Here is a 26683-nt window from a genome sequence, read left to right as displayed (position 1 = left end):
CACCCTCACTTGAAGTGGCCCTCAGTCCAACTACATGCATTTGAGCTTTAAATCTTAAAAGTGCAGTGTGAAAATGTATTAATGTCTGCTGTTCTTGCTCTGAAAAAAAATAAATCACAGTAAGTGGTATTTTTTATTTGCTTCAAACCTTTTGTATTCCTATTTATACTGTTATACATGCATTTGAGCATGAAATATGTTAAGTTACAGAACTGTAAACATATTTAAAATTGCAGTTTCATTATATCTGGTTAAGTGCACTGTCCCATATGTGGCCCTATTGTAGTGTCGATGAAAAATTGTGGCCCCCTGCAGCATTTAGTTGCCCAACCCTGATGTAGATTATAACATTCATTTTGTTGCTTTGCATCTTTCCACTGTGCAGGAAATCCCTCTTTTGTCATCTTTCCAGTGAAACCTTACAGCGTTATTGCCAAGTTTAAAAACATTTGTTGTAAGTAATCAAAAAGTAATCAAGTGTAATAATTAACATAACAGTTTGATGTAAACATATTCAAATCGTTAAAATACTTTTTAACACTTTTTAACAGGGTAACAAGTAATCTGTAACCTGATTACATTTCGAAAATAACCTTCCCAACTGTGTCTATCTGCATGAAACCATCCAGTTGACAAAAAAAAACAGAGATGATCTAAAAACGAAACAGCGTAACGATGCATTTATTCCCTCGTTTGCCGCGTCGTCCTCCTCCCTCAAGAATCGATCCATCATTCTCTGTCTAAAACCAAACAGCTCACATCCGCTCCTGTGTGAAAATCTAAGTGGTAACTTCCTACCTATCCATCACACAAGCTATTATGCTCCTCATTTAGACATCCATCAAACGTCACATGTTTCATTACACAATCCATCACGCTCTGCACTTGTCCCACCATTGGCTGATGATCTTTGTCACCCCACAAAAGATGTGCGTTTCCTTTCGAGGCTAGAGGGCATGCCCCCGTCTCTTCCCGAATCTAATGGCTGAATTTAGACAGGATCCTTTTTTTTTTCTTTCCCCAACCAAAGGCCACAACCAAGGCTAGAGGTCAGAGGAGGGTCGGCCTGGTTGCCAAGGAGGAGTCCACACAAACAGGGCAAAGCCACTGTTGCTCATTGGACGGTGCAAACAGCAGATCTGCTGCGTCTGACAGGCCTGAGAGCAGAAAAAAAGCATTATCACAATCGGACAAGGAGCAAGGGTTGATGAGTGAAAGGTTGTATAGAGGACGCAACAACACGCTCATTCAAAGAGAGAGATTAAGTCAAGAGAGCTCTAGTGACAGGACAAGCTTTTGTTATTGTGACTGGGAACATTTCTGTGGGGGAGCAATGCAGTGAATCACTAGTTGGGTTATGCTACAAAATCAGTTTGTACAATGTTTTGTCCCACCAGACTGGAAGGGAAAAGTGTTTAAGTCAGAGGCCAGGTGTATAAAAGTAGGCTTTTTAGTCTTTGACTTTAATAAAATGTTAAATAAAAAGTAGTTATATACACTTTTGCATAAAACTATGGGTGACTAATTTTAGATTCCAATGCTTAAGCCTGTCCTGCAATGCATCATAGGTGAAATAAGACACTTCATGGTAAAGAAAAATAAGGGCAGTTGCAACAGAAATCTTGACGGCAGAAGATTATACAGAAGATCAACACACTTTACACCTGCTGAAAACTGTCTGCTAAAGAACTACAATGTGCTTTTCTGGAGGTGAAAGGTCCGTTAAATATGACATTTTTAACAACCTTACATAAAAAAAAATCAAAGGATTAAGTAAACAAAAGAAAATAGAACGTTTGCCATCTTTGGTAAGCTGACAGTCAAAGCTCACAAATCAGGCTTTCTGCACAGGAAGAGGTGGCATCTTTCCTACCTCAAATTAAGTCAGTCTTAATATGTATGCAACAGACAAGCTTCATTAAACTAGTCTAACTCAACAGTTTAACTAGTCTAAAGCAAAGACTAGTCTTTAACTAAGTTTATGCAGCTGGCCAATCATTTCAAGGGGACACACTTATAGGCGAAGCACACTAATCGTTTAAATATGAGGAAAACGGTGCACATGTTCAAGATTTTTGTCACTTTATTGAAGTTATGGAAATTGTAGGACACAACCCCTCGAAATCCAACATCAGAAAGGTCTGGGGGGATGTGGTTCCCAAAGCTATACAGCAGATCAACAAGCAGTTCTGAGTTGAAGTATTGGAGTCTTTACTACAAAGCCCGTAAGAGGAACATACAAAAGCAGATTATTCCAAAAAGAAAAATTCAAGGTCACAGTCAACTACCAAAATGATCCAAATTTTGAGTGTTTGTAAAAATAAATACCAGTTCTGTCGCGATTCTGACATCTCAGTGCAAGCTCCATCTCATTGCAACAGATCGCCAATCGCCATGACATGGTGACATCATGAGAAAGTTGTTCCCCAGTTGACAAGGCCGACTGTTGCCATGGGGCTCCTGGAAATGGCACTGCGGATCCCAGTAAATGAAGGCTGTTGGGGGCGGGGACGTGAAGGCAAGTAAATAAAAGTGCCATTTGCAGCGTGTTTGCTTGACGTCCTCGGAGCCAAATTCTGCTCTGTTATTGGGCTGCTGAGCATTGGGGGGCTCCCAGTAGCTCTGTGCAGCAGGACCCCCCACTCTGGAAGACATTGGCGTGTTTGCTGAACGAATAGGGCACCCCGACGTGGCCTCTGGTAGCCATGTGAGCTAACAGCAGCCGCGCACATTCATTCATTAAGAAAAGAGGACGATGAGGGACAAAAGGAAGAAGGAGACAGTCTTGTAGCAGCAGACTGCAGCAGAAAATCACCATTCAAAAACAGAAATAATTAGTTATAACACATCAGCCAAGAAAGAGTCATTTACATATTAAAGCTAAGCAGTGTGGAGCTTTCTATCACATACATGAGTAGCTTCATCAACAGTCTTTGGCTGTTGCTACTGTATGTTTTTGACTGGATGGGATGCCACAAGTCTCTGCCAGAACTGACCGACCGTGATCTCCAAACCATCCAATGAAGACAGCGCCTGGTCTACTTCATGCACACTACCCGTTTACTCAGTCGGAGCACACAATTCCTGGATCCCCTTTGATACCTGATATTTAGACATGCAGGCCCATGCTGTGACCCCGCAAAAACTTTTTGCTAGAGACACCAAACACCAGAGTCCTTAATCTTGCCGTACTGCTTTGGTGGGAGAGGCGGGGCAGAGGAGGCGGCTGTGAGGCATTTCATGACTGGGAAACTCATGACCCTCTGGGGATTAATGAGCATTCTGTGAGGGGCCTTATTGGCTCTTTGACCCTCGTTTTCTGATGTATTCATCTCTATGTGGCTCGAAATTGGGAATGACATACGTGGAATTGTAATAATACTGCAGCATTTAATGTCCAGTCAAAATATTAAAATGTTATTAAGACGATTTAGAGCTACTGAAGTATGAAATTTATTTTTTAAGGACCAGCTGTGTGTTCCTGTGGCTGTAAGAATGGCAAAGTCATTTGGTCTACCACTTTGGTTCAGATTACAGTATGTCAAAATAATCAGAAATAATTAATAGAGTGACTTGACCATCAAAGCTAATCAGCCTGAACTACAGTCATGGAAAAACTTATTACACCACCCTTGTTTTCTTCAATTTCTTGTTCATTTTAATGCCTGGTACATTTGTTTGGACAAATATAATGAAAACAACAAAAATAGCTAGCTGATACTAGCTATTTTCCATGGTTTTCTCGATAATGATTTTGGTTATTATGAAGAAAACCAATGAAAATGGCTAGGGTTATTTGTGTTAATTAAAATGAACAAGAAATTAAAGAGAAAACAATAGTCTAATATTTTTTTCCATGACTGTATACAGTATAGGGAACGCTGGCGTCCTTTATTAAAGTGCATCTATCTATAAAGCAAGAAGCATCTGTGTGTGTGTGTGTGTGTGTGTGTGTGTGTGTGTGTCTAGGGCATATCTCGCTGCCCGATTTCGTATGTGGCTTGCTCATGCAACGAAGGTGGGCATCCTCGATTTTGAAGATTTTGAATTCATTTTTCAAAATATCATTATTTACGTAGGACATGTTGCAGCATTGCAGTGTTTCCGATCAGACGCCTTTTAGGGAATCTCCGCCCCATTGTGTGATAGGCCTACACCTGGTCACTAACACAATTCACTCTGGATTTCCACGCCTGACTCATCTCATCTGTAAGTCTATCTAGCTTTATCACTTCTTATGTTGCATTACTATGTAATTCAGGGATGACATTCATGTTTCTTAGTGTAATGCCCAGAATCATTTGATATTAGATACTTACATGCAATATAGTATATCAGCTAACTGGGTTCATGTTAATGTACTTTTAGTGCAGCATACTGCGTAATGTGCTATCTATCGATTAGCATGCTAAGCGGAGATTTAAGCCCTTTCTTCCGCATCAGTTTGATCCATTGAAAACAGTCAAAACAAAACTTTATGAACTGACAGCTAAGCATAATACGGACGGAAAGATAGCGTTTCTGTGTTATTTAAGGTTACACTAGCAAGAGGCATTAGCATTTCCTACAAAGTACAATCCCGCACTATACAAATACATACTTCCTACGGGCACTGCACTAGCTGTTGTTAAAACAAATAGAAATATAACAAGAAAAAGAGTTGTATTCCACATGTATTGGGACAAAAAAGTCAGATTTTAAAACCTGAAGTGTCAGGGCAGCATTGTGTCAGATCAGAGGTGTTAGGACTGCAGCTGCAGAGTGAGTTGTGGTTCAGTGTGGGTGGCGGCTATCTCGCTGCTGGGGTGGTGTGTTTATGTGTGCCGGGGTTAGGGCCACGCGCACAGTGCAGGCATACACACTAACACACACACACACTCTCACACACACACCGAAAAACCACAGAGACTCTATTGATTCCAGCTAATCAAGGCAGCAGCACTGGGGGAAGCTGCGCACGCGTATGTGTGTGTGTGTGTGTGTGTGTGTGTGTGAAGTCAACACATTCCCCACATTCCAGCACTTCCCAAAGAGGCATAAAATATTAGCCACTACACTGAGCTGCAGGCCTCTGCTCGCTGCTGGGGACCTCCTGCTCTTTCACTGCACTGCCCTTCTTTCTGCCAAGTCACTGTGCATTTTGCTGTGGCCGTAGTATTCAACAGTACTTTTTTTTGTTTCTCTTTTTTAATTCCACCCACGAGATGACCATGCAGTGACTTCTGGCTGAATCACACTGACAGCACAAAGGCTCCACATATTCATGTCTGGTTTAAACTGGTCCCTCTCCAATTGTATTACAATTAAATCTGAACCTCGCCCATAACGATGCAACGGATTAAGCGTGCATTTATTACAGCTTAGTCAGATTAATTGAATGAGCTACACCCCACTGACGTTAGAGCCAAATTCTTCAGAAGCAAATCTGATAAAATGTGTTCTATAAAACTTACTCTAAAATGTGATTTGATTTTACTTTTGATATTTTGTTATTTCATGCAAATTTTCCCATTTTAGAAGATGGAACTAACAGTTGTCGATTGATTGATTAATCCAGTGAATCCAAAATTATTATGATAATAATAAGAACAAGAACAAGAAGAATACATTTTATTTGGAGGCGCCTTTCTTGGCACCATACAAAAAAGATAGAAAAGAAACAGCAATAAAATACACAGAATTAATAACAATACAATACAATAGATTGGACAGGGTAATCAGCGGGAAAAGGCAGTTTTAAACAAATGTGTTTTCTCTCTAGGTCGTCCTCAGACGAGCCATCTTTGCTTCCAGTCATCCCGATTCTCCATTCTCCATTCTCCTGTTTTGTGTTAATATAAATGAGATAAATGCCTCCACAGCTAAGTCAGATGAACTCAAGTCCCCCTTCATCAGCAGTCCCATCTCAAATGTGTTCTTAGAACTTATTTGAAATTGGCAATGATTTACCTGTTAAAAGATATAACATATAACTATGCATACATAGTAACAGTGGGTGTCTCATACAATTGGACTGTCAATGTTTGAATTTATTCTACTACCATCTGGAATGGCTGAAGCAGGATGTTTTAACCATCACTTTTAGCAAACTGTTTTTATTCATCCATCCTTTTCAGCTTTGGACACACTTGATTTAACCATTTATTCATCTGTTGAAACCATTTATGCCTTACTTTCAGCCAACATTTCCAACATCTCTGCTTGCTTCATAACTTGTTTTTATTATCTTACACTTATATATTCTTTTAATCTTATTGTAATTTATATTTTGTCAAATGAGTTGTGTTTCTCCACTATCTTTCCATGTACAATTGGAAACTGCAGATTTACCGTCTGGTATACAATTACTCGGTAAGGAAACATTTTGAAGAATTTATCAACAAATTGTTGCAACTTTTCAGGAAAAATGCCATGAAATGCCTGTTGTGTACAGGTTGAAGTAGAAAGAGCTTCGATGCACTGGATGGAGAACAGCAAACTATTGATTATTCTGCAGTGGAAACACCTGAAGACTTTGAGCATCTGTCAGCAGCAGCTGCTGGCTGCAGAGGAAGGAGAGAGGAAGGTCTGACATCCAGGACAGCTGGAGCAGCAAAGTAAAGCCCAATGACTCTCCTCCTCTTCCTCCTCCTCCTCCTCCTCCTTGTCCTCCGAGGCTCCTGGTCTTAAAGCCAGAGCGAGAAGGTTCACAGTAAGGCATCGTTACCATAGAAACTCTGTTTGCATTTCCCAGTGAGCAATTCAGGGACCGCTGGCTTTCAGCTGGAATTCAGACATTCAATTCAATGCACAGTGCTGTCTGGAGAAGTAATTGTCTATGTGGGGCAACTTAGTGAAAGACATTCTAGGTGTGTTTCCGTTTTAAGTGAAAAGACAGACAAAAAGAGCCTTGGCCCTGAACTCTGAATGTCATCTTTACAGGCCTGGCTCACAGGTTGCATCTACTGCTGTGGCAGCACAGCTGACAGCTCCAATAACCTGATTCATTCCCAGTGTTTGATTTGAGGTGATGAAAATGAAAAGGTCTCTTTTAAAAGGGGAGCCTGAGCAGGACTGTATATGCCAATCAAAATTTGGAGTGTGGTTGGAGAGTGGTGCTTTCTGCTGCGTGCCCAGTCACAGGGCTGTATTCAGGTCTGTCTTCAGTCGTCTCTCTCATACCAGGCCGCTGCGCTGGAACAAAGAGGCCTTTCACATTGACCTTGACACACGGCCACCCCCATCACCACAGGAACCAGCGCAGAGGAATCCACTCCAACTCTCTGATATCAATCTCTCTGTACCCCTGGCAGACAGTCCCAGCTCAAGGCTGAGGTGAACCTCGGAGAGGAGGCTAATGCACATCATATGACTGTGTTTTTATTCCAATGGAGAATATGGGGAAAAAATAACCTGTTAGCACCACTGAGAATATTATATCTGATCTGAAATTACCCACCATGTCCATCTGCAGCCAAATGTAATATACCGAGTGTGGGGTTGCAGCCTCAGTGTGTCAACATTAGGGCTGCAACTGTCAATTACCTTATTTTTGATTATTTTCGCATTTAATAAATTAGCTATTTGGTCTATAAAATGTTGAAAAATGTCAAAAAGGATTTCATGAAGGCCAGGATGACCAGTCATGTCCTGTTTTGTCCACAACTTAAATATATTAAGTTTATTGTCACAGAGGAGTAAAGAAACCTGGAAATATTCATATTTAAAAAGCTGGAATTAAAGAATTTTTGCTTAAAAATGACTTGAAAATAATTGACTATCAAAAGAGTTGGCAATTAATTTCATAGCTCTGATCAGTTCTAATGTAATCAATAAATATATAAATCATCACAGCTCTAGTTAAAATAATTTAGCTTTAAAATGATTAGGGCTGAACTTTTTCACTACTGCTTAATCTAATTGTTTTTTAAACTAATAGTTTGTTTGGACTACAATGTAACGAGTAAACATATAACTATTAATAATGTATCACAATAAAAATTAATTTGAAATTTGATACAGAAAGCATAATATTGCAATGCTTAAGAAATATTAACATTATTTCAGTTAATTATTTTATATGTGAACACCACAGACATTAACACTCATCCAAGGAATAAAAGCTTTTATTCTCAATGGCAAAAAATGTTTTGCTTTTTTTTTTTGGTTTAATTTTTTTTTTCTTTTTACAATTGTACAGCCTGAAAAAAACAAACAAAAGAAAACATGAAGTCAGGCATTAAAATTGCGAATCATTTTTTAAACAAAATAAAAATAACACTTTTTACATTTCTGTCATAAGAAATAACTTCAAAACTGTACATCAAGCTTGTTTTCTTTTTTTTTTTTACAAAGCACGCAGAGCTTCAAAATATACAATGTTCATTCACATTTTATACAAATAAAAACCAAATGGGGGTTTTGCTACATTTAACACCTGGGAGGTTCCTCGTCTGCGAGAAAGGCAGTCCGAACACATTCCACGTTGCATCACGTTCGACTTTGAGAGCCGAGTCCATCCAACATGCTGCTTGGCAACATTCAGGAGCTCCAGTCTTTGTCTCCAAAGAGTCACGAGACAGCAGGAGAGGAGAGGAGAGGAGAGGAGAGGAGAGGAGAGGGGCCAGTCTGTCAGCCTCTTTCTCTCCTCAGCATGAACTCTTGGTTCAGCTCTCCTCTCCAACCAGTGACGACTTGTCATATTTCCAATGGTAGGCAGGTAACACTCAGTCTGTGTCCACGTGACACGGGTTGGTCCCCTGCTGCTGCGCCTCATGATACAACCGCAGGAAGTCTTTGTAGCGTGGGGCGCAACCCATCCAGGCCTCCCCGAACCTCACTGTCCCGGTGAAGAGGAACTCACCCTCCCCAGACCTTGAGCCGCACTGAAGGGGCATCTTGATGTGGCCGGCCCACCTCCGTGCCCTCACACCTCCAGATACAAAGACGCGGGTCTTCTGTCTGTAGAGGCGGCTGATCTCCACAGTGACAGACGCGTGCTCCTCCTCCTGCTCCACCTTCTTAATGCTGCCCCGTGCCACTGAAAACACCAAGCAGGAAGACAAGATTTAGATATTGGTAGCGGCTATATTTCACGCTATGCAGAACCTTGTTTTCATTGGATATTTCTGCACACCATACCTATAATTCTCCCAAACGGCATTATAACTTACCAAAGTCATTGGTGCAGACTGCTAGAAGCATCTCAGCGTCGCTGCAGGGCTGACAGGGTGCTGAATGGAAATAAAGAGAGAAGGCGGATGAGTTTGGTCGAGCATTACAAACAGAAACGGGAAAAGTCCATGATTTCTTTGGCACTCAGAGTCTGGCAGCATGTTAAAAATTTTCAACGGGTCCACAACTTTCCAGTTAAGTACCACTTACACAAACAACTGTGGTCAGGCCAGCCACGTACGAGTGTGTGTTCACATACTCACAATTGGTGTCGCAGTAATTTCTGTCCCCGCAGATGATTATTTATTTGTAAAGACGACAGAGCGAGATTAAGCTGTCATGGACATTTGTTTTAACACAAATTAGACATGCTGATGATGGTAGTAAAAAAAAAACTAAAAACTAAAAATGATCAACAAAAATGCTGTTTATTGCTCATCGGGGCTGTTCGGTCAGCTTCACTGCCGCAAGAGGAACCAGTTGATGCTCCATGACAAACGAGGAGCAGATGAAAAGGGCAAAGGAGAGCACAAACAGGAGGAAGAGCTACAGAGCTGATCTGAGCTCTGTTTGCACTTTAGCCAGCCTCCTATCACTATAACATCAAGTAGTTTTTAGCACCCTTAAAAGTGAAAATCCCTTCAGATAAGAAGGGGAAAGCCTCCCACATTAACATATCTTGAACAATAGGGATATGCTCTCAGCTTTAGGGCAAATAACTGGGTCTGAAAAAGTCAGATAGCCAGTACTTTAAAAGCCTGCCCCAGGCTACGTTTCACCTTTGACTGGTGACTGTAGGGCAGAGTGTTTTATGGCAGGAGAAAGGGCCCTAAATGAGAGTAGTCAAGTCAGTGATTAGTTGACTCAGGTGGTCCTGCGGCAAGCCTGACCAAGAACGCCTTTATTAGTCCTGGATCTGCTGTGGGTTTTCTTTGCGGCACAGTGGCACACAGGTGGGGAGGGGTGGGGGGCAGAGGGAGGGGGTGTCGAGTCAGCAGCGGGCTGAGGGTGGGGCAGCAGTGGGTGTCCTCCATTAAATTAGAAAAATAATGACTAAAATGGTTAACTCAGGTGGATTTGGTGGACTGGAAACCACCCTAGTTAACATCAAAACCAATAGTTTTTTGTTTTTTTAAATGAGCGCTTCAAAGCAAAAGTGTTTCCACTTTTGTCCACACACAGCTTATGCACTCATGTGCATGGTGTAAACAGGAAGCAGATTATCTAACATTAACACAAGATTTATTTGCTTAGACCGAAGGAGAGGCAGAACTTTTACTTAAAGAAGCTACAGAAAACACAGATTTGGATTCAGTGACAAATTAGAGTGGTACCGGGAGCATTTCCCATAGACGGAACCTGAAAGAAGACCTGGCTATGGGAAATGAAAAACCACACAAAAAGGATGAAATCACAAATGGTATGTAGGCCTAACTAACTGATCACTGACAGTGACTAGAGCAAGACCCATATATCGTCGTATATATCAGACATGTTGTCATCATAACTTAGTTTGTCCAGCAGAGCGCTGAACTATTGCTCTTCTGTCCACGATCACCTGCAGATGGCTGATAAGCCAAATGCAGTAAGATGTGGAGTAGGGATGGGCGTTTGGAAGAATCCTGCCAACTTGATTATTTTTAACGTTAACGATCAATTAATGACTGCATGCATACATGGGCAAAATAAAAGACGGATGCTTTTATTTTGAAAGGACGAAAAGAGACTTGATCCTGTCGATCGTTAAACTAACTCAAGTGAGGTGATACTGTAAAGATAAAGTCAATGAGTTCAATGTTTAATGTTTTAGTCCCTCAAGAGGCATGAGGTTAGTTTTCACAGTAATATTGCAATGTGTTTTGTGTTTAAATCAAATAGTTTTTGGATAAAATTAAACCTAGTAATTCATGCTAGCAGTAAGCTAATTTTGCTCAAATTAATACTCTGTGTTTTATAATTGTTATTCCAACTTTTAGTTTGCAAACTGTAGCTTTATCCTACTGAATTCTCAGGCTCTCATGTACGGCCGCAGAACTGAACGCTCGGCCGTGTTTCAGTTCAGTGAGAACTGATGCACAGTCATAGATAAAAATGTATGATTTGGTCATGATCGACCAAATTCTTAACGACCATTAATCTTCGATTGATCATTGATTAATTATTCCCATCCCTAATGTGGAGCTTATCCAAATATGTTGATGTAGTCGACAATAAAATATACTACAATGTATAATAATGTAAAATACACTTTCAGAAAGTTATTTGTTTGACTGAGAAGCCTTTTGAGTATCTTTGCAGAGTCACATCAGTGCAAAATCGGTGCATAGAAAACTACTACTTTCATTCCAACTCAAAGATTTACAATTGCCTGTCATATCAGTAATCTGCACATCTTTCCCCTTTTAAATAACATCGGTCGCAAAAAAATTCACATCATTGGGGCCCTTACAGTGACTAATAAGACCCAATCAGAAAGCGAAAGTGCGTTTCTGTGTGCTCATTTCCAGAAGTCTCTGTTCCAACCGTGCAGACTAAAGCACAAGACTGAAGTTTTAAAACTAAAATAAGGTCAAGCAGCATTTCCAAAAGTCTCCCTTTAAGGGGTTCAGAAATGCAGCAGCAGTGTGGACACAGCCATGCGACCATTAACCTGAACGGCGTCCAGAAACAGAGATGTGACATCTTTAAAAGCTGGGGCTTATTTTTAGCTGACTTGTCTGAAGCTGAGAGTATAAGGGTGAGGGGTGAGCATGTCTTAGGTCAGCTTGTGCAGCAACACGAAGCCCTGCCGCATCACCAAAGAGATCAGAGGTCAAACAGCCACAAGCTCGGACGGCTTAAGAACAGCTGGAGAGGCGGGAGACTTCAGAGCGGCCGACCTCGCCCAGAGCCCAGAGCAGGGTGCAGAGACCCTTTGAAGTGAGCCTGCGTGCTGCCATAGCATTAGACAGAGCAGCCCAGAGCCCGGGCCTTAACCCAGCCGTGTTTTTTCTTTCCTCCAAAAGCAGAGCCGAGCGGGGCTCACATGTCAGACATGAAACAGAACCACAGGAATGGGCTGAGAGCCGAGTCAGCATCTCTCTCTGGCCCGTGCACATGCAGCGCCACTCTGATCAGAACCACTTCACAGGAGCAGAGAGGGATGAGGGATGGGACCAGTGGTAATGGAGGGGTGGAGGGGCACGATACAGTGTCCCTGCAACATCTGGGCCCCGATGCATTCCACTGTAATGGAGCACAACTCGCTAATACCAGTCGGCCCAGATGAAAACCACTTCAAACAGCCAGGAAGAGAGAGGGAAGATATATGAAAGGGGAGTGGAATGAAAAGGAAAATAGTAGAATGATAAATAGACAAGAAATAAATTAAGGAGGTAGGAAATAGTGAGAGAAGAAGAAAGAGAATAATTTAAAAGGGAGGCCGAGGGAGTGACAGCAAGAAAAGAAATAGTGGGGAGAAAAATCAGCCTATGTGCTTCTAGAAGGTCCTCCCAACATCTGGTTGGAGATACATTCCAGCTTGACGGTGAGCAACTCAATCCCAGCACAGCGGGTCAGAGAGAAGAGGAAAAAAGGAAGAGACCGAAAAAAAAAAAGAGGAAAAAAAAGAAGAAGATGAGAAGAAGCGAAGCAGCAATCAATCCACCAGTGCAGGCTTCAGATGACACGAGACCACTGTCTTTGTGAATCATCCCAGTGCTATCTCAGGCCACATCACACAGGCAGATTATACTACAGAGCTGAGTGGAGCACACTAATGTGGCCAAAACAACTCCATGCTCACTGCTCTCTACATTTAACCCTCTCCCTCTCGCTCTCTTCTCTCTGCTGTGCCAGATAATGACGCAGGATGTGGATATGTGAACCCGGAGAGCCGTAAAAACAGATGTGGGCCTGATGCTGCTCATATTTTGCTTTTAGGTGGAAAAAAACACAGTTCAGCTCAGCTTGAAACTGTGCAGGTTTGGCAGGTACGCAGCGTGAAAATAGATGGTTGTTTTTCAATGGAGGCCCCGTGTTTGGCCGTGCCTCTCCACACACACAAGAAAAACAATTAGAGCTTACAGCCAAGTCAAATCAAGCATGAATGGTTGTGAAACTAGCTGAAATATGAACTTTTTATGCTAAAAAAACAGTTCCATAAAAGACTTAAAGGCTTCAGATTATGATGTCTTGATACTCGCAGCGAGAGTTCGATTTTGACATGAAATTTATTACCCCAAAACCAAAATGTACAGACAATGCTACCAGAGAAATGGACCTTGGCTTCAGAATTAGTAGTCTGTTGGAGCAAATGCTGAGTTTCCTACTATTAGAGTCCAACTTAATAAAAGTTTCCACCAGTAGATGGCTGTATTTAGTGCACAGCACACACCACAGAGACAAAGCACAAAGGAAGCCAGACCTAGAGGGAATTAATCTAAAGACAGTCTGTGGACCTTTATAATGGCTACTTATGAGAAATAAAATTAACTGCAGTTTAACCCCAATAATATGTTGTATAAAAATCATAATGGAGATGTGTCTTACCACCCAGTGAGTGTCCCTCTGGTCCAAGCCTGTCACTGACCAGCTCATACTGGAACGCCGTGATGCGGCGGCTGATGTCCATGTGCGGGACGGCCTCGATGAAGAGAGCCCCCTCCTGGATGCTGAAGCACTGCACCTTGCTTTGTGCCTGGTCCTGTTCACGCAGCAGTAACCGCAGCTTGCCGTTTCGGTCCAGGTAGATGTTGGTGCCGCTGGAGTTTGCAGAGGGTTTGATGCAGACGGAGAGGCGGGCGGCAGCGGGGGACACCATGTTGGGTCGGAGGTTGACGATGATGGCCCCCGTGGGATAGAGCCACTCCAGAGAGCCTTGGGAGCAACGCAGGTACACCTGCTCCACATCCCTCGTGTGGCCTTCATGAGTCAGACCGCTGCAAGAAAAGAAGGGGAAAGATTCAGCACACAGCAGCCACTCAAGACTCAAATTTAAAGGAATTGTCAAGAATGTCTGAAAAAGTGGACAAATACAGAAACCCAGGAATGTGAAAGCTTTCTCTGAGGAGATCTTTTTCTTTAATTCAGCATAAGGGGATTGTTCAGTAAGCCGAAAATGATTTTCTGGTCATTTATAGCCTTGAGTTAACTGACCAAGGTGGAGACCTCTGGCAGACTGTAAGGACATTAGACCACATTCCTCCTGAAGCATTAATGGCCGTCTGTGCGCAAGACTGGCTGCATGACCAGTCACGAGCCGGAGCAGCCAAAATGACCTCAGCTCCAACACACACTCCCCCCCCCCATACCACATTGTTCCTCCCAGAGCTCTGGCAAGACGCACCACTGGCAGGCTGCCTTTGGGAAGAGTTGGGAGGCAGAAATGGATGAATGGAGGGACACGGGGGCTTCTGAGCAGACAACGGCAGCAACAGTAGCTGGGCCTGCTGCATGCAAGTGCAAATGCAGGTCACGCACCGAACCTCCCCTTGCTTTCAAGCCACCAAAGAGACTGGAAGAGACTTGTCCGGGCAGCACTTCGGACTCTGGCGCCAGCATGACCAAATGACTCCCTCCAGAACTTAATGCCTGGTCAGGGTTTGAAAACTCCAGTCTGTCAGTCATTCTGTGGCAAAGCCAGAGGCAGGAAGCCATCAGCAGTCCACCAGCATGTGCATGCCAAGCTAGCGGTTTGACTCTGGGGGAGAAACGCCCAGTTTCCTGAAAATGAGATGCTGAAATTCAAATGTGCCATAGATCTAAAGTAACCCATGGCACATGCTGAGCATATGCTGCTGAAGCCTCATAACCAGGCTCTCCTCAGCACGCCTCTAATTAAGTCTTTTCTAACTTCATCACTTCTGCATGCAATTAAAGGAGATTAGTCAAGAGCCCCACTAATGAACAACAGATTATTGGTTAAGGGCTCAAAGTGCTGAATATCGCCTACCCCTCCTGACTGGAGGATGAAAAACAAAACCACACTATTTGAGGCACAGCCTCTCAAGTGCAAAACACATTACAGCAGATGTTTGATGGGAGGTGAAATTTTCCAGTATGTGCTGCCTGAGGTTTTAGGATCTGTTAGAAACCAAAATACTTAAAAGCTTTTGGGAGAGATCTGTGCATGTAATCCTGTGAATATTTGGGTATTTTTATGGTGGATGTTAACCCTTGGACAAAAGAATGAACTAATGTAACATTTCCAACCACATTCAGTGTATAATAATGTTATAATACAGAGTTTAAATCGGCGCCATTTTTATACCCCCTACTCCATAATATTAGGCACACATGTATTCAAATGTATGGCGAGTGATTTCTTACTGTGATCAACTTTGTCTGTTAGTCATTCATAAATTCAGCACCACAAACTCACATGTCAGACTCAAGTAATTTTAATTTTCTTTAACCTCAGATCACAAAATGTCTATACATTAAAAGCTAAATCTAGACATTTGCTTTATATTTGTAATTTTCCCCTAAATTGTTGGTTTTACTCCGCTGTTTGATTTCACATCCCCGCGGTCCATTAAGTTTCGGTCAGTCATTCCAGGTAGCAGCAAGAAACTCGCTTACTTTCACACTTTATTACAGCCATTTTTAACGGAACATTTTTAGTTTTGAAAGTAAACCTCACCTGCCCTTCCAGCTACACTGGTCGCTTGAATATTGGCAGAGAGAAATCCGACAGAGAAGGAGAAGAGGCAGCAGCAGGGAGGCCAGCATCGGGGTGAGCATGTTTATCTCGCAGCTCACTTCGCCTCCTCTCGAGCGAAACTATGATAAAGTCCACCGCCGTATTTCCAGCATCGACATAGCGTTTCCATGTGCCCCCGGTCCGCTCGGTGCTGCTCCCCGGGGTTTGAGCTCCGGTTCTCGGGAGGTTCAGATGAGTAACGGCGCTTATTCAAACTCGGCCCGTAGAGTCCAGTGCTGACAGCCCTCCGTGAAAATGTGGAGTGAGTTTCAGCTCCGACTCTGTTCCCGCAGCCCTGATTGCTCTCCACGTCACACCCCATCCACAGCAGTGTGCTGCCTTCAGGCCCTCAGGCGAGACTCCGATTTCCGAGCTTTATAGTCTGAAGTGAGTAATTTCTTTTAAATCACTTCTTGAAACCCATTTATATCGTAACCCTGTTAAAATAATCGCTTGACTCATTTTTTCAAGTTTTGCAGGAAACACAAAAAACTTCACCAAAAGTGTAACATATGACATTTATTGATCATTTCACTCAAAAAGGATGTAACAAATGATGGCTATTGGCATAGTTATAACACTGTGTGTAAATTATGTAACTTAAGAGAAATAAATGACTTAGGCATTTTTGAACATGCCTTTGTGACTTAAGCAAGATATGGTAACACTTTATTTTGAAGGTGTCTACATAAGAGTCACACAAGCCTGTTAGAAACATGACATGACAAGTATCATGAGCATTAATGTTACTTAAAAGTGTCATTAATGTTCATGACACATCCCATGTCATGTTTATGACATGCTCATGTCACTCTTATGTAGACACCTTCAAAATAAAGTGTTACCATATCTTGCTTAAGTAACAAAGGCATGTTCAAAAAATTGCCTAAGTTTAGAAGAGACTGATTAATAAAATTTTGAGAAGATATACAATTTATCTGTCAAGAAAAAATCACATTGTCACAATAATTTCATGAAAAGGTAAAAAATATTTTATTCCAACTTTATGGGAAATGTATATTACTGTATTGTATATTAAGCCAAGAAGTAACATCCCGATGTTGTTGTTTTTTTGCTTATTTTTACCAGCTCCACTGAGCTTCTTTGTTAAACATTGGTAGAAAAAATATGATTTTTGTTATTTTTTTTAAATACATTTTGTTGTTTTGTTTTGTTACTGTTGCATGCAGTGTGCACACAGCTGGAACATACTACTTGCCCATAACATTGAACCTCTGACCTTCTTGCTTATAAAAGCTGTGCAGAGGATTGTGGGTCAGAACATGGTAACATGGGTATTGGGACATTTCCAGTGTCTCTCAGCTTTATTTTCAATGAGATGGATTTATAGTCCATTTATTTATATAAAGAGCCATGAAATAAATAATAAATATGCATTCTCTGGCAGTATTACATTCATACAGAGTTACATTAGAGTCATTTAATTGTAATAGAAAATACCCTACGTCGTGTTATTTAATCTGACAACAAGCGGGGAAAATTTCCGACAGCACTTGAAGTAGACATGAAAGTGGAGAACTTTGTTTGCAAAGGATAACAACCACCCTGCATGCTCACCTTTTTTATATTAAGAGGAAACTGAAATAAAATCCAGTTTACGTATTTTCACTTGTAGTTGTTCATTCAGTTATTTGTAAAGAAAAAGGTTCGGGCTACAGCCAATGCATACTGTGGAAAGTTTATGCAGCATCTTGGAGTTTATTGGCTGTTATTTATGTTCAGAGGATTTCCTAGCTGGAGAGCAGAATCAACTGAAATTGAAAATCATGGTTTGGTGCTCCAGAAACATCTGCAAACATTGGCCACACAAAGGAATAAAATGCAAGTCACAAGTACTGGTCAAGTAAACATAACTTCACATGTTGTTTTATGTGAAATAATGATTGTTCGGTGCCTCAAGTCACAGTGGCTCCAAGATTCTAGTTTATTCTGCAAAAGTTCATTCTAGGATGAGTAGGAATCAGGAAAATCACATGGCAGAAAACTCAATGATGCATTCCAACAGCTCCAAGGTCAAAGAGTTATTTCAGAGCATCCAGTTAAAATAATAATCATTATTAACACTTTTGACAATTGAGCTATAATTTTATGACACGCAAGTCTCAACTCAAGTGTGCAGACAGCACTCCTGAGTGTTATAGTTCTACTCTGACGGCAACAAGAGCTGCAGGGACTTGTCGAGCAGCGGGGTCCGTTAACCACTGGGTGCATCTGTAAACATAAACTACTCATCACTCAAGTAGTGGATCATGGGATAGGTTTTCTTATGAAACAAGATGTTTTATGTTCAGCATGGGAAAGAAACCTGTCTGACAAGGAAAACCAGAGCAGTTTGTAACTGCTACTTCTCCTCTTTGGTTTCTTAGGAGGTTGTGGCTGGTTGGTGATCGACAGAATATTGACTCCAATATCTCCCAGACTACACATTGAGCAACTTTTGAGTATCGTTTTTGTAATTGAGGATTATAAATTTGTCTGGTTTCTGTAGTCCTTGTTGTCCTGCAGGCTGTCTGGAACAGAACCACAAGACGTGTCCGAACATGATGTCTGACATGTCCGAACACCCTGAGTCACCTGCACTACACCAAAGCTGCACCTGTAAAAGTGTCTTAGTAAGTGTCTAAGTATTATGTGTATAACATAATTTCCTAGTTCCTAGTTCCTAATTCTAAGATTAAACTCCTCTAATTTCACAGCCTGGTAAAACCATCCCATTACATTCAAGCTCAACATTTCTCATGTCCTAGGGGTAAAAGGGGTACGTGGTTTTCTGGCCTTTCAACCATTTTTATCTCTTTTCAAGAAATGAAAATGTACCTGGGACCACATCATAGTCAAATATGACAACTGATTGGCCCTTTTTTCAAACGTTTTATGTTATTCATTTGAGTGAGTCAATGACAAGCATTTGTTGGATCCTATCTCACCATATGTGAAGATCTTCTGCTTATATTTTAAATATTTTGGCTCTGAAATATCAACTAGACAAAATAAACCTTGGGCCCTGGGGTATCGTGATAGATTTTTTTTTACTATTTTCTGATATTTTATAGACTAAATAATTACAGGACAAACCTATTCAGCAGATCAGCCTATTGTGGAAATATTGTGTAGTTACAGCCCTACTTAAACCCTGGCAGAAATGATTATATTATACAACAAGGACATAATCTCTACCAGGACTAGAAATTAATCCCTTCCAAGAAAAGGGTGTTTGCCCTCTTCTTGTTATTCCAGTTGCCTGATCACTTGCTGTCAGTGTTTGTTATTTTCTCTCCCTTCGAAGCTTAAAGGAAGCAGGTTTAGCTCTCACCCTCCACCTGTCAGAAGTTTCACTGGTGGTGGGAGAGTAGGGCACGAGGGCGGGAAAAAAACAAATCGATGACAGATAGCCGGAGATTAAGAAACAGACAGTTAATCATAGAGTGTGCTCCAGGTTTTAATGAAACTTGGCAGAGGAACTATGACAGAGGAGCAGTGAGGTGCAGCTTGAATTCAAGGATTAGGTGGTAAACATGTGTTATGTAGCCTGGGATAGTGAATTCTAGGGAGTCAGGGAGGGGGAGGGGAGGGCGAGGATTGTTTTTTTTGTCAGGCCTGTTGTCCCGATCTCTTGCTGAGTGTGACTCACTTTTATGCCCGGAGCTAGGCTCCAGGTGAAAAAGCAGTCATAAAGTAGATTAGGCTGCTGACAGGATGTGATTTTTATGTGTGTTTGCATGTGTGATAGTGTGTGTGTGTGTGTGTGTGTGTGTGTGTGTGTGTGTGTGTCTATGTGTGAATTCACTGTCCTTTCTTTCTTTAACTCTCTTGTTTTTCTTTCTTTAATTGTTCCACGGTGGGAAAACAAGAAACTATGCTTGTCAAAGATTAAACATCAGACGATGAACAAACCCATTGTTTGCCTTCTCTCCTCTGGGTTTTTAAAGATACAGTTTATTGATCCATTTGGCTGAAATCGTGGTTACTGAAGGCTTCTCTGGAGTTAATTTTCAACAACCTTCCACTCAAATGTCAAACCTCCTGCTCTGAGAACCAGTTCCTAAACCGCTGTTTTTGTTTTTTTTCTTTTTCGGAGCTAGCCTCGACCTGCTTCTTGAAGTCTGCTATCTTGGGCAGATAAACTGTAAACTGCAGTCACACAAGCATGGCCGATATCTTGTGGTATGCAAAGGCAGAAGCTGATATCATCAGGAGGCCGTCTGCCTGTCATCATCCCTCTCTGGCTGCTTTCCAGACTGTCAGAAATGCAGCTGCACTCCAACCTGCGTGAGCCTTTCTCTTCGTAAACAGGAACCCTGTCATTTTGAAGTGCTGGCTGTATCTCAAGACAGACATGGTGTTTGTATCTCTTCTAACACCTTGAATGACTTTGTCAGTCTTGCTTGATCAACACGGTAATGAACATAGCTTGCATTCCAGCTGTGCAGACCCCACTGTCTCAATCATCAGCCCTGGTCGGTGGTTGTATTGCTGCTTGCGAAATCCATACATCAAGTGAGTGTGAAAATATGTGGGAGGAAGTGACAAATTTGAAGTATGCAGCAACTGGCGCATCTCACTCAAAATTCCCTGAAGTTTTTGCAAGCCAGGGAAGACAAAGCCTGTCTTTTGTTTCAGCTCTAATGCTGATGTATAGCTCATGTGTATGCGCTGGTGGAAGAAAAAAGAAACTATTGAAACACAGAGATGCCAAAGTGAAGAAAGCCAGAAAATGTCACGGTTGTGTTCCTTGCGGTGTATCTATTGCACGCCATGTGAGGGGTGGCAGAGCAGATTAGATGCTGCCAAGGCATGGACACAGTGACATGCTCAAGACTATGCTGAATTAGCCCTTGATGCCTTCAAGCTGTTCCCCACACCGCACTATCAGCTCCTTCACATCCCTCTCAGCAGCACACAGAAACCTGAGGAACTTCAGCGCTTAGGGCTCACAAGAGGAATTTGGGTCAGAGCTCGTTTTGACAGGGCATGTGGGCAGCTCTTATGAAAGCAACATAATAAAATGTGCCGTTTTTGAATTTCATAGAGATCAGATATGGATTATGCCTGCAGGTCCAGGTGCTTCTCTGTCTGGGGGATTAGCCAATCAGTGGCCAAACATGGTTTAACCATACACTCGATAAAAAATAGAGGATAAAGTCACTGTGATGTCAACCACTGATTTGTGAGCATCACCATCGTTTTGTATTTTTTCTATTGTGTTTTTTTGGAACTGGTGCATGTGCAGAACAGGAGCTGAAATGATGCTACATCATCAGATAAAGCTAGTGCTAGCTAGCTAGCTTGGTTAGCAAGGGACAATGGTTATTCAAAATGAACAGCCAATTCCTTAAACTGTCTTTTAGTCCAACTGAACAATGAGCATGACATTTTTAAACAGCCAAAATACAGTGAAGGATAAAAGTTTGAAGGCGAAAACACATTGTGGCACACGGTGCACTGTGGTAGTGAACTGTCAATCATGAGGTAGCCCCGCCCTAAAGCATACCCTGCTATGTCATGTATTCTACTCTATATGGGAACATAGTTTACAAAATAAACATCATGCTAAATTGAAGAAGACTTGAGATTAGTTATTGATACGATAAACTCATTATGAAAATGTATACTGAGGTAAATGATAGAAATAGGGTCATTTTCTCATTGACTTTCATACAAACAGACTTCTTTTTGCAACCAGTCAAGTCACCCCCTGCTGGCTGATAGAAAGAATGCATGTTTAGGGCACTTCCGCAGTGGCTTAACATTTCAGACCTGGAGGATGCTGCTTGATTTTAACACTACACTGATGCATGGACAATGGAAAGAGAGGACCAAAGTCAAAAGTGGAAAGGAACACAACACCAAGACGTTTTAAGAATGGCAAGAAAGAAAACGCAACAACACAATGGAACAACCACTCACACATACCTGTCAACCATCTTCAAAGTCCTAATCTGGATTCGTTACAGACAAATTCTGATTAGCCAAAACATGAAGAGCATAACATTGCAGTGGGAAGAAGAAGACAAGGGAGGCAGTATTGAAGGTAAAATGGGACTAACTAAGGAAAAGTAGTTGTGCATCTTCACAGCACCCTTTCTCCAGGACGACTTCCGCTCTCCAGATTAGCCTCGCTGATCTGATTCTCATGGCTTCCTGCAGAGAAAGAGCTCTGGCCCACGTCCCTGCTTTTTTTCATGGTGCTGTGACATGAGAGCTTCCTTGATGGGTAAACTCATTCTGTGATCCGCTCGATCAGCCCAGGATGCTGTACACAAAAAGCTTCAGCCATTAGGCTCCCTGATGCTGGGTGACAGCCATGATAGACTCAGAGACTGTGGGGGTGGGAGGGAAGAAGCAGGAGCGCCTTCTTTTGTTAATGCCCAAGTTCTCTGGCTCACACAGGGAGCTCCTTCTATCTACCCAAAGACTCTGGCATCAGTCCTTTGCAACACTTTGGCCCCAACTCTCTTGAACACTGCAGGAGAGCATTTAAACATTTGACTATCCAAATAATATTGATTTCACATAGGCCGTGTCGATCGCTGTGTCTCTGCGAAACAAAGCGAAGCAGATTTTCGTGGAGTTTCAACATTGCAGGAGATGTCTGTCTTCAATCAGCGATGCAGTAATCTGCCAGTGCAGATGAGGCTTAGTCAAACTCCCTGGGCATTTTTGAATGATTGAAGTTATGTTTTTGGTCTTTATACTTTGAGGAGGAGATCTTTGAGGAGATATCTCCCAGCTTTCCCCCCATGTGGGTTTGGAGGGTTGAAAAGTGTGCAAAGAACACTTACCTACACACACACACACACACACACACACACACACACACACACACACACTTGTTTGAAGCCATTTATTAACAAAAGAAAGAATACTTTCTCTCTGGACACACACAGCTGCAGTGGTTGGACGGTAAGGCAAGTACTGGAGGTTTCATTTGTTTGAATTTTACTTCACAACACTTCAGAGAAAAATATTGTACTTTTTACAAGACCAAATTATCTGATAGCTTTTGTAGAATAGTATTTTACAAGCCATACATACTGCAGTATAATATATGTCTTCTATTGAGTTGTAAAAGTTTTGCTGTATTAGAACAAGATTTCAACATGATCTGACATCCAGAAGTCCAAGGGTTTTTCATGAAATTTCAAGAATAAGGTGACATTCTTTTCTTGATTCTGCTTTCGGGATTCTTACACGTATTCCTTAGATAGATAAACGGGTAGATGGGTGGATGGATGGATGGATGGATGGATGGATGGATGGATGGATGGATAGATAGATAGATAGATAGATAGATAGATAGATAGATAGATAGATAGATAGATAGATAGATAGATAGATAGATAGATAGATAGATAGATAGATAGATAGATGGATAGATAGACAGACAGACAGACAGACAGACAGACAGACAGACATATTTTGGGATAATGCAAATAGAAAACTCAACAAAATATATATCATATGTTATGGTAATGTGGAAAAATTTAAACATTTGGGATGTAGGACTTTTACTTGTAGTTTAGTGTTTTTTACAATGTAGTATTAATAATTTTATTGCACTAAAGGACCTGAAAATGTCTTCCACTATTGCACCGCTGACACAGCCAGCTAACAAGCTCATCAATTCACATTACAAGCTCATGTGTTTACACAGGGAAAGAACCAGAAAAGGAAATGCAGGAGAGGAGAACAGTTGGCCCATTGTGTTCAACCACATGCAAAGTTGTGTTTTAGCACATGGTTTGCCTGGAGAAACAAACCAACAAACTATTTAAAATACAACAGTCAGTCAAAGCTTGGTATAAACTTAGCATGATGGCTCTTTATGGAAATTGTGACCCAGTGGTCTGGTTCTTGGAGCGCTCATACAGAGGGGTCTTTAAGATCCCCTGGCACTCCTCTGAATGGGTCTCATTCTGCCTGTAACGAGAGCTGGATTTCGGAAATCCAGAGTTGGGTCTGTGGTGTGGTCTGCTCTGAGGGCGATACTCGCCTCATCTGATGCACAAGCTGGTGACAGTCGTGGTCACAGGTGACAGGATTGAAATGGCAGGTTCACGAGAAAGATAGGGGTCAGGGAAAACCATATAAGGGTCAATGAGGAAGACAAAGAGTTCATGTTTGGGGTTACTCACAGACACAAACACTCATTGGAGGGTTTTTAGACTCTGAAATCAGGAGTGTTCACGGTTTATTGAGCTTGATGGTGCTTCACAGAACATCCTGGAACCTGGATCTTGTTTTTCTTAACATGGTCTGCTCCACTGTATGGCAGTTAGGTTTTTATGAGCCTATCAAGATGCTACAAGTGGTGATCCAACTGTTGAATAACTCACAGCAAAGCCATGAAGAAAGCAAGGCAAGGCTTTTTATTTATTGCTTTCTGGATATAATAGATACTATTAGGGGCCTAACTTTGGTTGGGCATTTTTCCTGAAATGTTACTAGAACTTTGCAGTACAGATTCAGCTGAATGTCTATCTCTGTACTCATTCACACATGACCTCATGGAGGAAATGTTCTTGAACATTTCAGGGATAGACTGCATGTGTAAAGGGGACTTTATTTTTCCTTTTGTGTTGAAATATCGTCTCAGTGATAAGCCTGATGCACATATATAGTTTCATAACGATTCTTAATCTACTTCATCTCAAATGTGCATGATCAAATTACAACTAGACAAACTCCAAAAACATACCAGGATGTCTGAGCAGTTTCTTCCTATAACCACTACGGTACTACCACTATATCACATTTGTCAGCTTTGAGCAGACATAATGCAGAGAATATTAAATTAGCCTAAAGTGCCTTGTTTAATTTGTTCCTCCAGAATTGTGGTGCCGATGTTTCATCACCACCTCACTGCCGAAAAAGGAAATGCCATTTACCAAACTAAACAGAGTGAAAGGGTAATACAAACTCAGCAGACATACTGGGGAACATTTGTTCAAGCTTATTTTTTAAACGTTACTACAGTTTTTCAAGCAGTGCTTGCTGGCTGTCCCAGGTTATAAAATGATCACATTTCATCATTGTGTTGTTCCTCGGTGTGTTGCGAAGGGATCGCCTTTCTGATGAGGAACATGGAATGAAAAACAAGTAGTACAGAGCTCAGAGCCAAGTCATTGCTAAATACTTCAATCTCTCCTTTGTTTTTGTAATCTCATATGATAAACAATGCAGACCTGCTGAGACACGAAGCACGGCATTAGTAAAGAGCAAAGAGCAACACACAAATAACCTGTTCGGTGTGTATTATTCTGCATTCATCCTGAGGTTGTGTGAGGCAGTCGGCCAAAAAGGCCTGTGGTGAAATGAAGAGCCATTTTAGGTTGAGCAGGTATCCAGAGAGTGCTGATGGAAATGGCCTCCTGGTGGATAACAAACCTCTGACATTTACAGAAGACGTCTTGTCAATATTTAGATTAATACTGTCATTAAAGGAGGATCTGGAGGAATGAAGATTGATAGATACACCTGCATTATTACACCCACCTTGAGTGACTACGCTGAAAGGCGACGTCCACATCACAAGATTATTTTAGAGTTTAAGCAGGTGGTGCTGAATGCAGCACAAGTCTTAATATCTAGTAACCTGGATGAGTTTGAAAGCGGCTGATGTGCTGACTGAGTGGAACAAGAAGGCCAGATCAGCTGTGGGATCAGCTGAGGGATCATGGGAGCCGGGCATGGAGGCTGTACTCTGTGATCTTATTATTGTGCTTTGTGTTGCTCAGCACACTACTCCACTCTTTGCCCGCTCCGGCTTATGGCCTGGCTAAGTAGCTCACACACACATACACACACCTTTGAATCAGCAACTTGTTTGGCCGGTTTGTGTATCTGACACACACACACACACACACACACACACACACATCTAGAACACTGATCCTCATATATGCTCAAGGCTGGCACACTCCAAACACACTCCCAGGGTCATATGCCTCAGACACGCTTCACCAGGTCAAAAGTTTGACTGGAAAATATCAGATATGCTTACAGCAAAGCACTGAAAGTTCCCATTGTGAGGACAAATGTGAGATAAAAGTCACACTGATAGCATGACACTGGCAGTCATCTTCTGGTTTCAAATACAGCCTCAACAGCATGTATTAGGGTTAAATATATAGTTATAGATTTAGGTAAATAACTTCAGCATACTATGTATTTAAATATATGTGTACCCTATAGAAAATGCTGTAGTGTGGAGGACACACAGCTGTTTGCTGAATATGTCCCCATGTTAAAGAGTTCATGTTATTGTGCTGCCTGACACCTGTTGAAACACGGGAGACTCCGTCATGATGAGACATGCGTCTACGCAGGTGAATCACAACCAGCTGAAAGAGCTGCGGCAGGTGACACACACACACACACACACACACACACACACACACTCACAATGGAGGCATGAGCAGAGGGCTGAGTGTCATGGATTTATATGGGATACAACTTGTTAAGTATCTCCAAGTGAAATGCTACAAATTGTGAACTTTCAAACACATCACAGCCAAGCTGACCCCAAACAACCTGACTTCACCCTACGTCTGATCAGCTCTGTCCAGTACAGAGCTATGAAACTCAGTATCATGTCTGGAACCATCGACAGTTACATGAAATCACAACACACAACTTACACGACTTTTACATCTTTAAATGCATGTCAGTGTGCCTAAAACTAAATCCAGATGTTTCAGAAACTGATATAATATCCACAATATTCATAGCAAGATGAAACGTGCCTTCGCATGTGACAATGTGCAGGCCAGACTATAAGCAAAGCTAAGCAGCTTTGAGCCCCCGCCATTTCGACCGTATGATCAA

At 41.8% G+C, this 26683-nt stretch overlaps 1 protein-coding gene across 1 annotated transcript; it reads right to left on the bottom strand.

Annotated features, from left to right (window-relative positions):
* Window positions 1–8277: 8277 nt before the first annotated feature.
* metrnla (meteorin like, glial cell differentiation regulator a) lies at window positions 8278–16115 on the bottom strand. The gene is made up of 4 exons (XM_059348991.1): window positions 15776–16115; window positions 13684–14072; window positions 9153–9212; window positions 8278–9019 (listed from the first exon to the last, which is right to left on the bottom strand). Exons 1-4 carry the CDS (start codon window positions 15874–15876, stop codon window positions 8706–8708), a joined length of 864 nt encoding a protein of 287 aa, XP_059204974.1. The 5' UTR covers window positions 15877–16115; the 3' UTR covers window positions 8278–8705.
* Window positions 16116–26683: the final 10568 nt, after the last annotated feature.

Source organism: Centropristis striata, chromosome 13, assembly GCF_030273125.1.
Source record: "Centropristis striata isolate RG_2023a ecotype Rhode Island chromosome 13, C.striata_1.0, whole genome shotgun sequence".
NCBI classification, from domain to species: Eukaryota; Metazoa; Chordata; class Actinopteri; order Perciformes; family Serranidae; genus Centropristis; species Centropristis striata.
The sequence above is the reverse complement of the archived record's forward strand: the minus strand, read 5'-3'. Positions and strand labels throughout refer to the sequence as shown.

Coding starts and splice junctions, on each gene's coding strand:
- metrnla (XM_059348991.1), bottom strand. CDS start 15,876: ATGCTCACCCCGATGCTGGCCTCCCTGCTGCTGCCTCTTCTCCTTCTC. Junction 14,073..15,775: donor CAGTGTAGCTGGAAGGGCAG/GTGAGGTTTACT, acceptor CTTTTCTTGCAG/CGGTCTGACTCATGAAGGCC. Junction 9,020..9,152: donor AGTCTGCACCAATGACTTTG/GTAAGTTATAAT, acceptor TGGTGTTTTCAG/TGGCACGGGGCAGCATTAAG.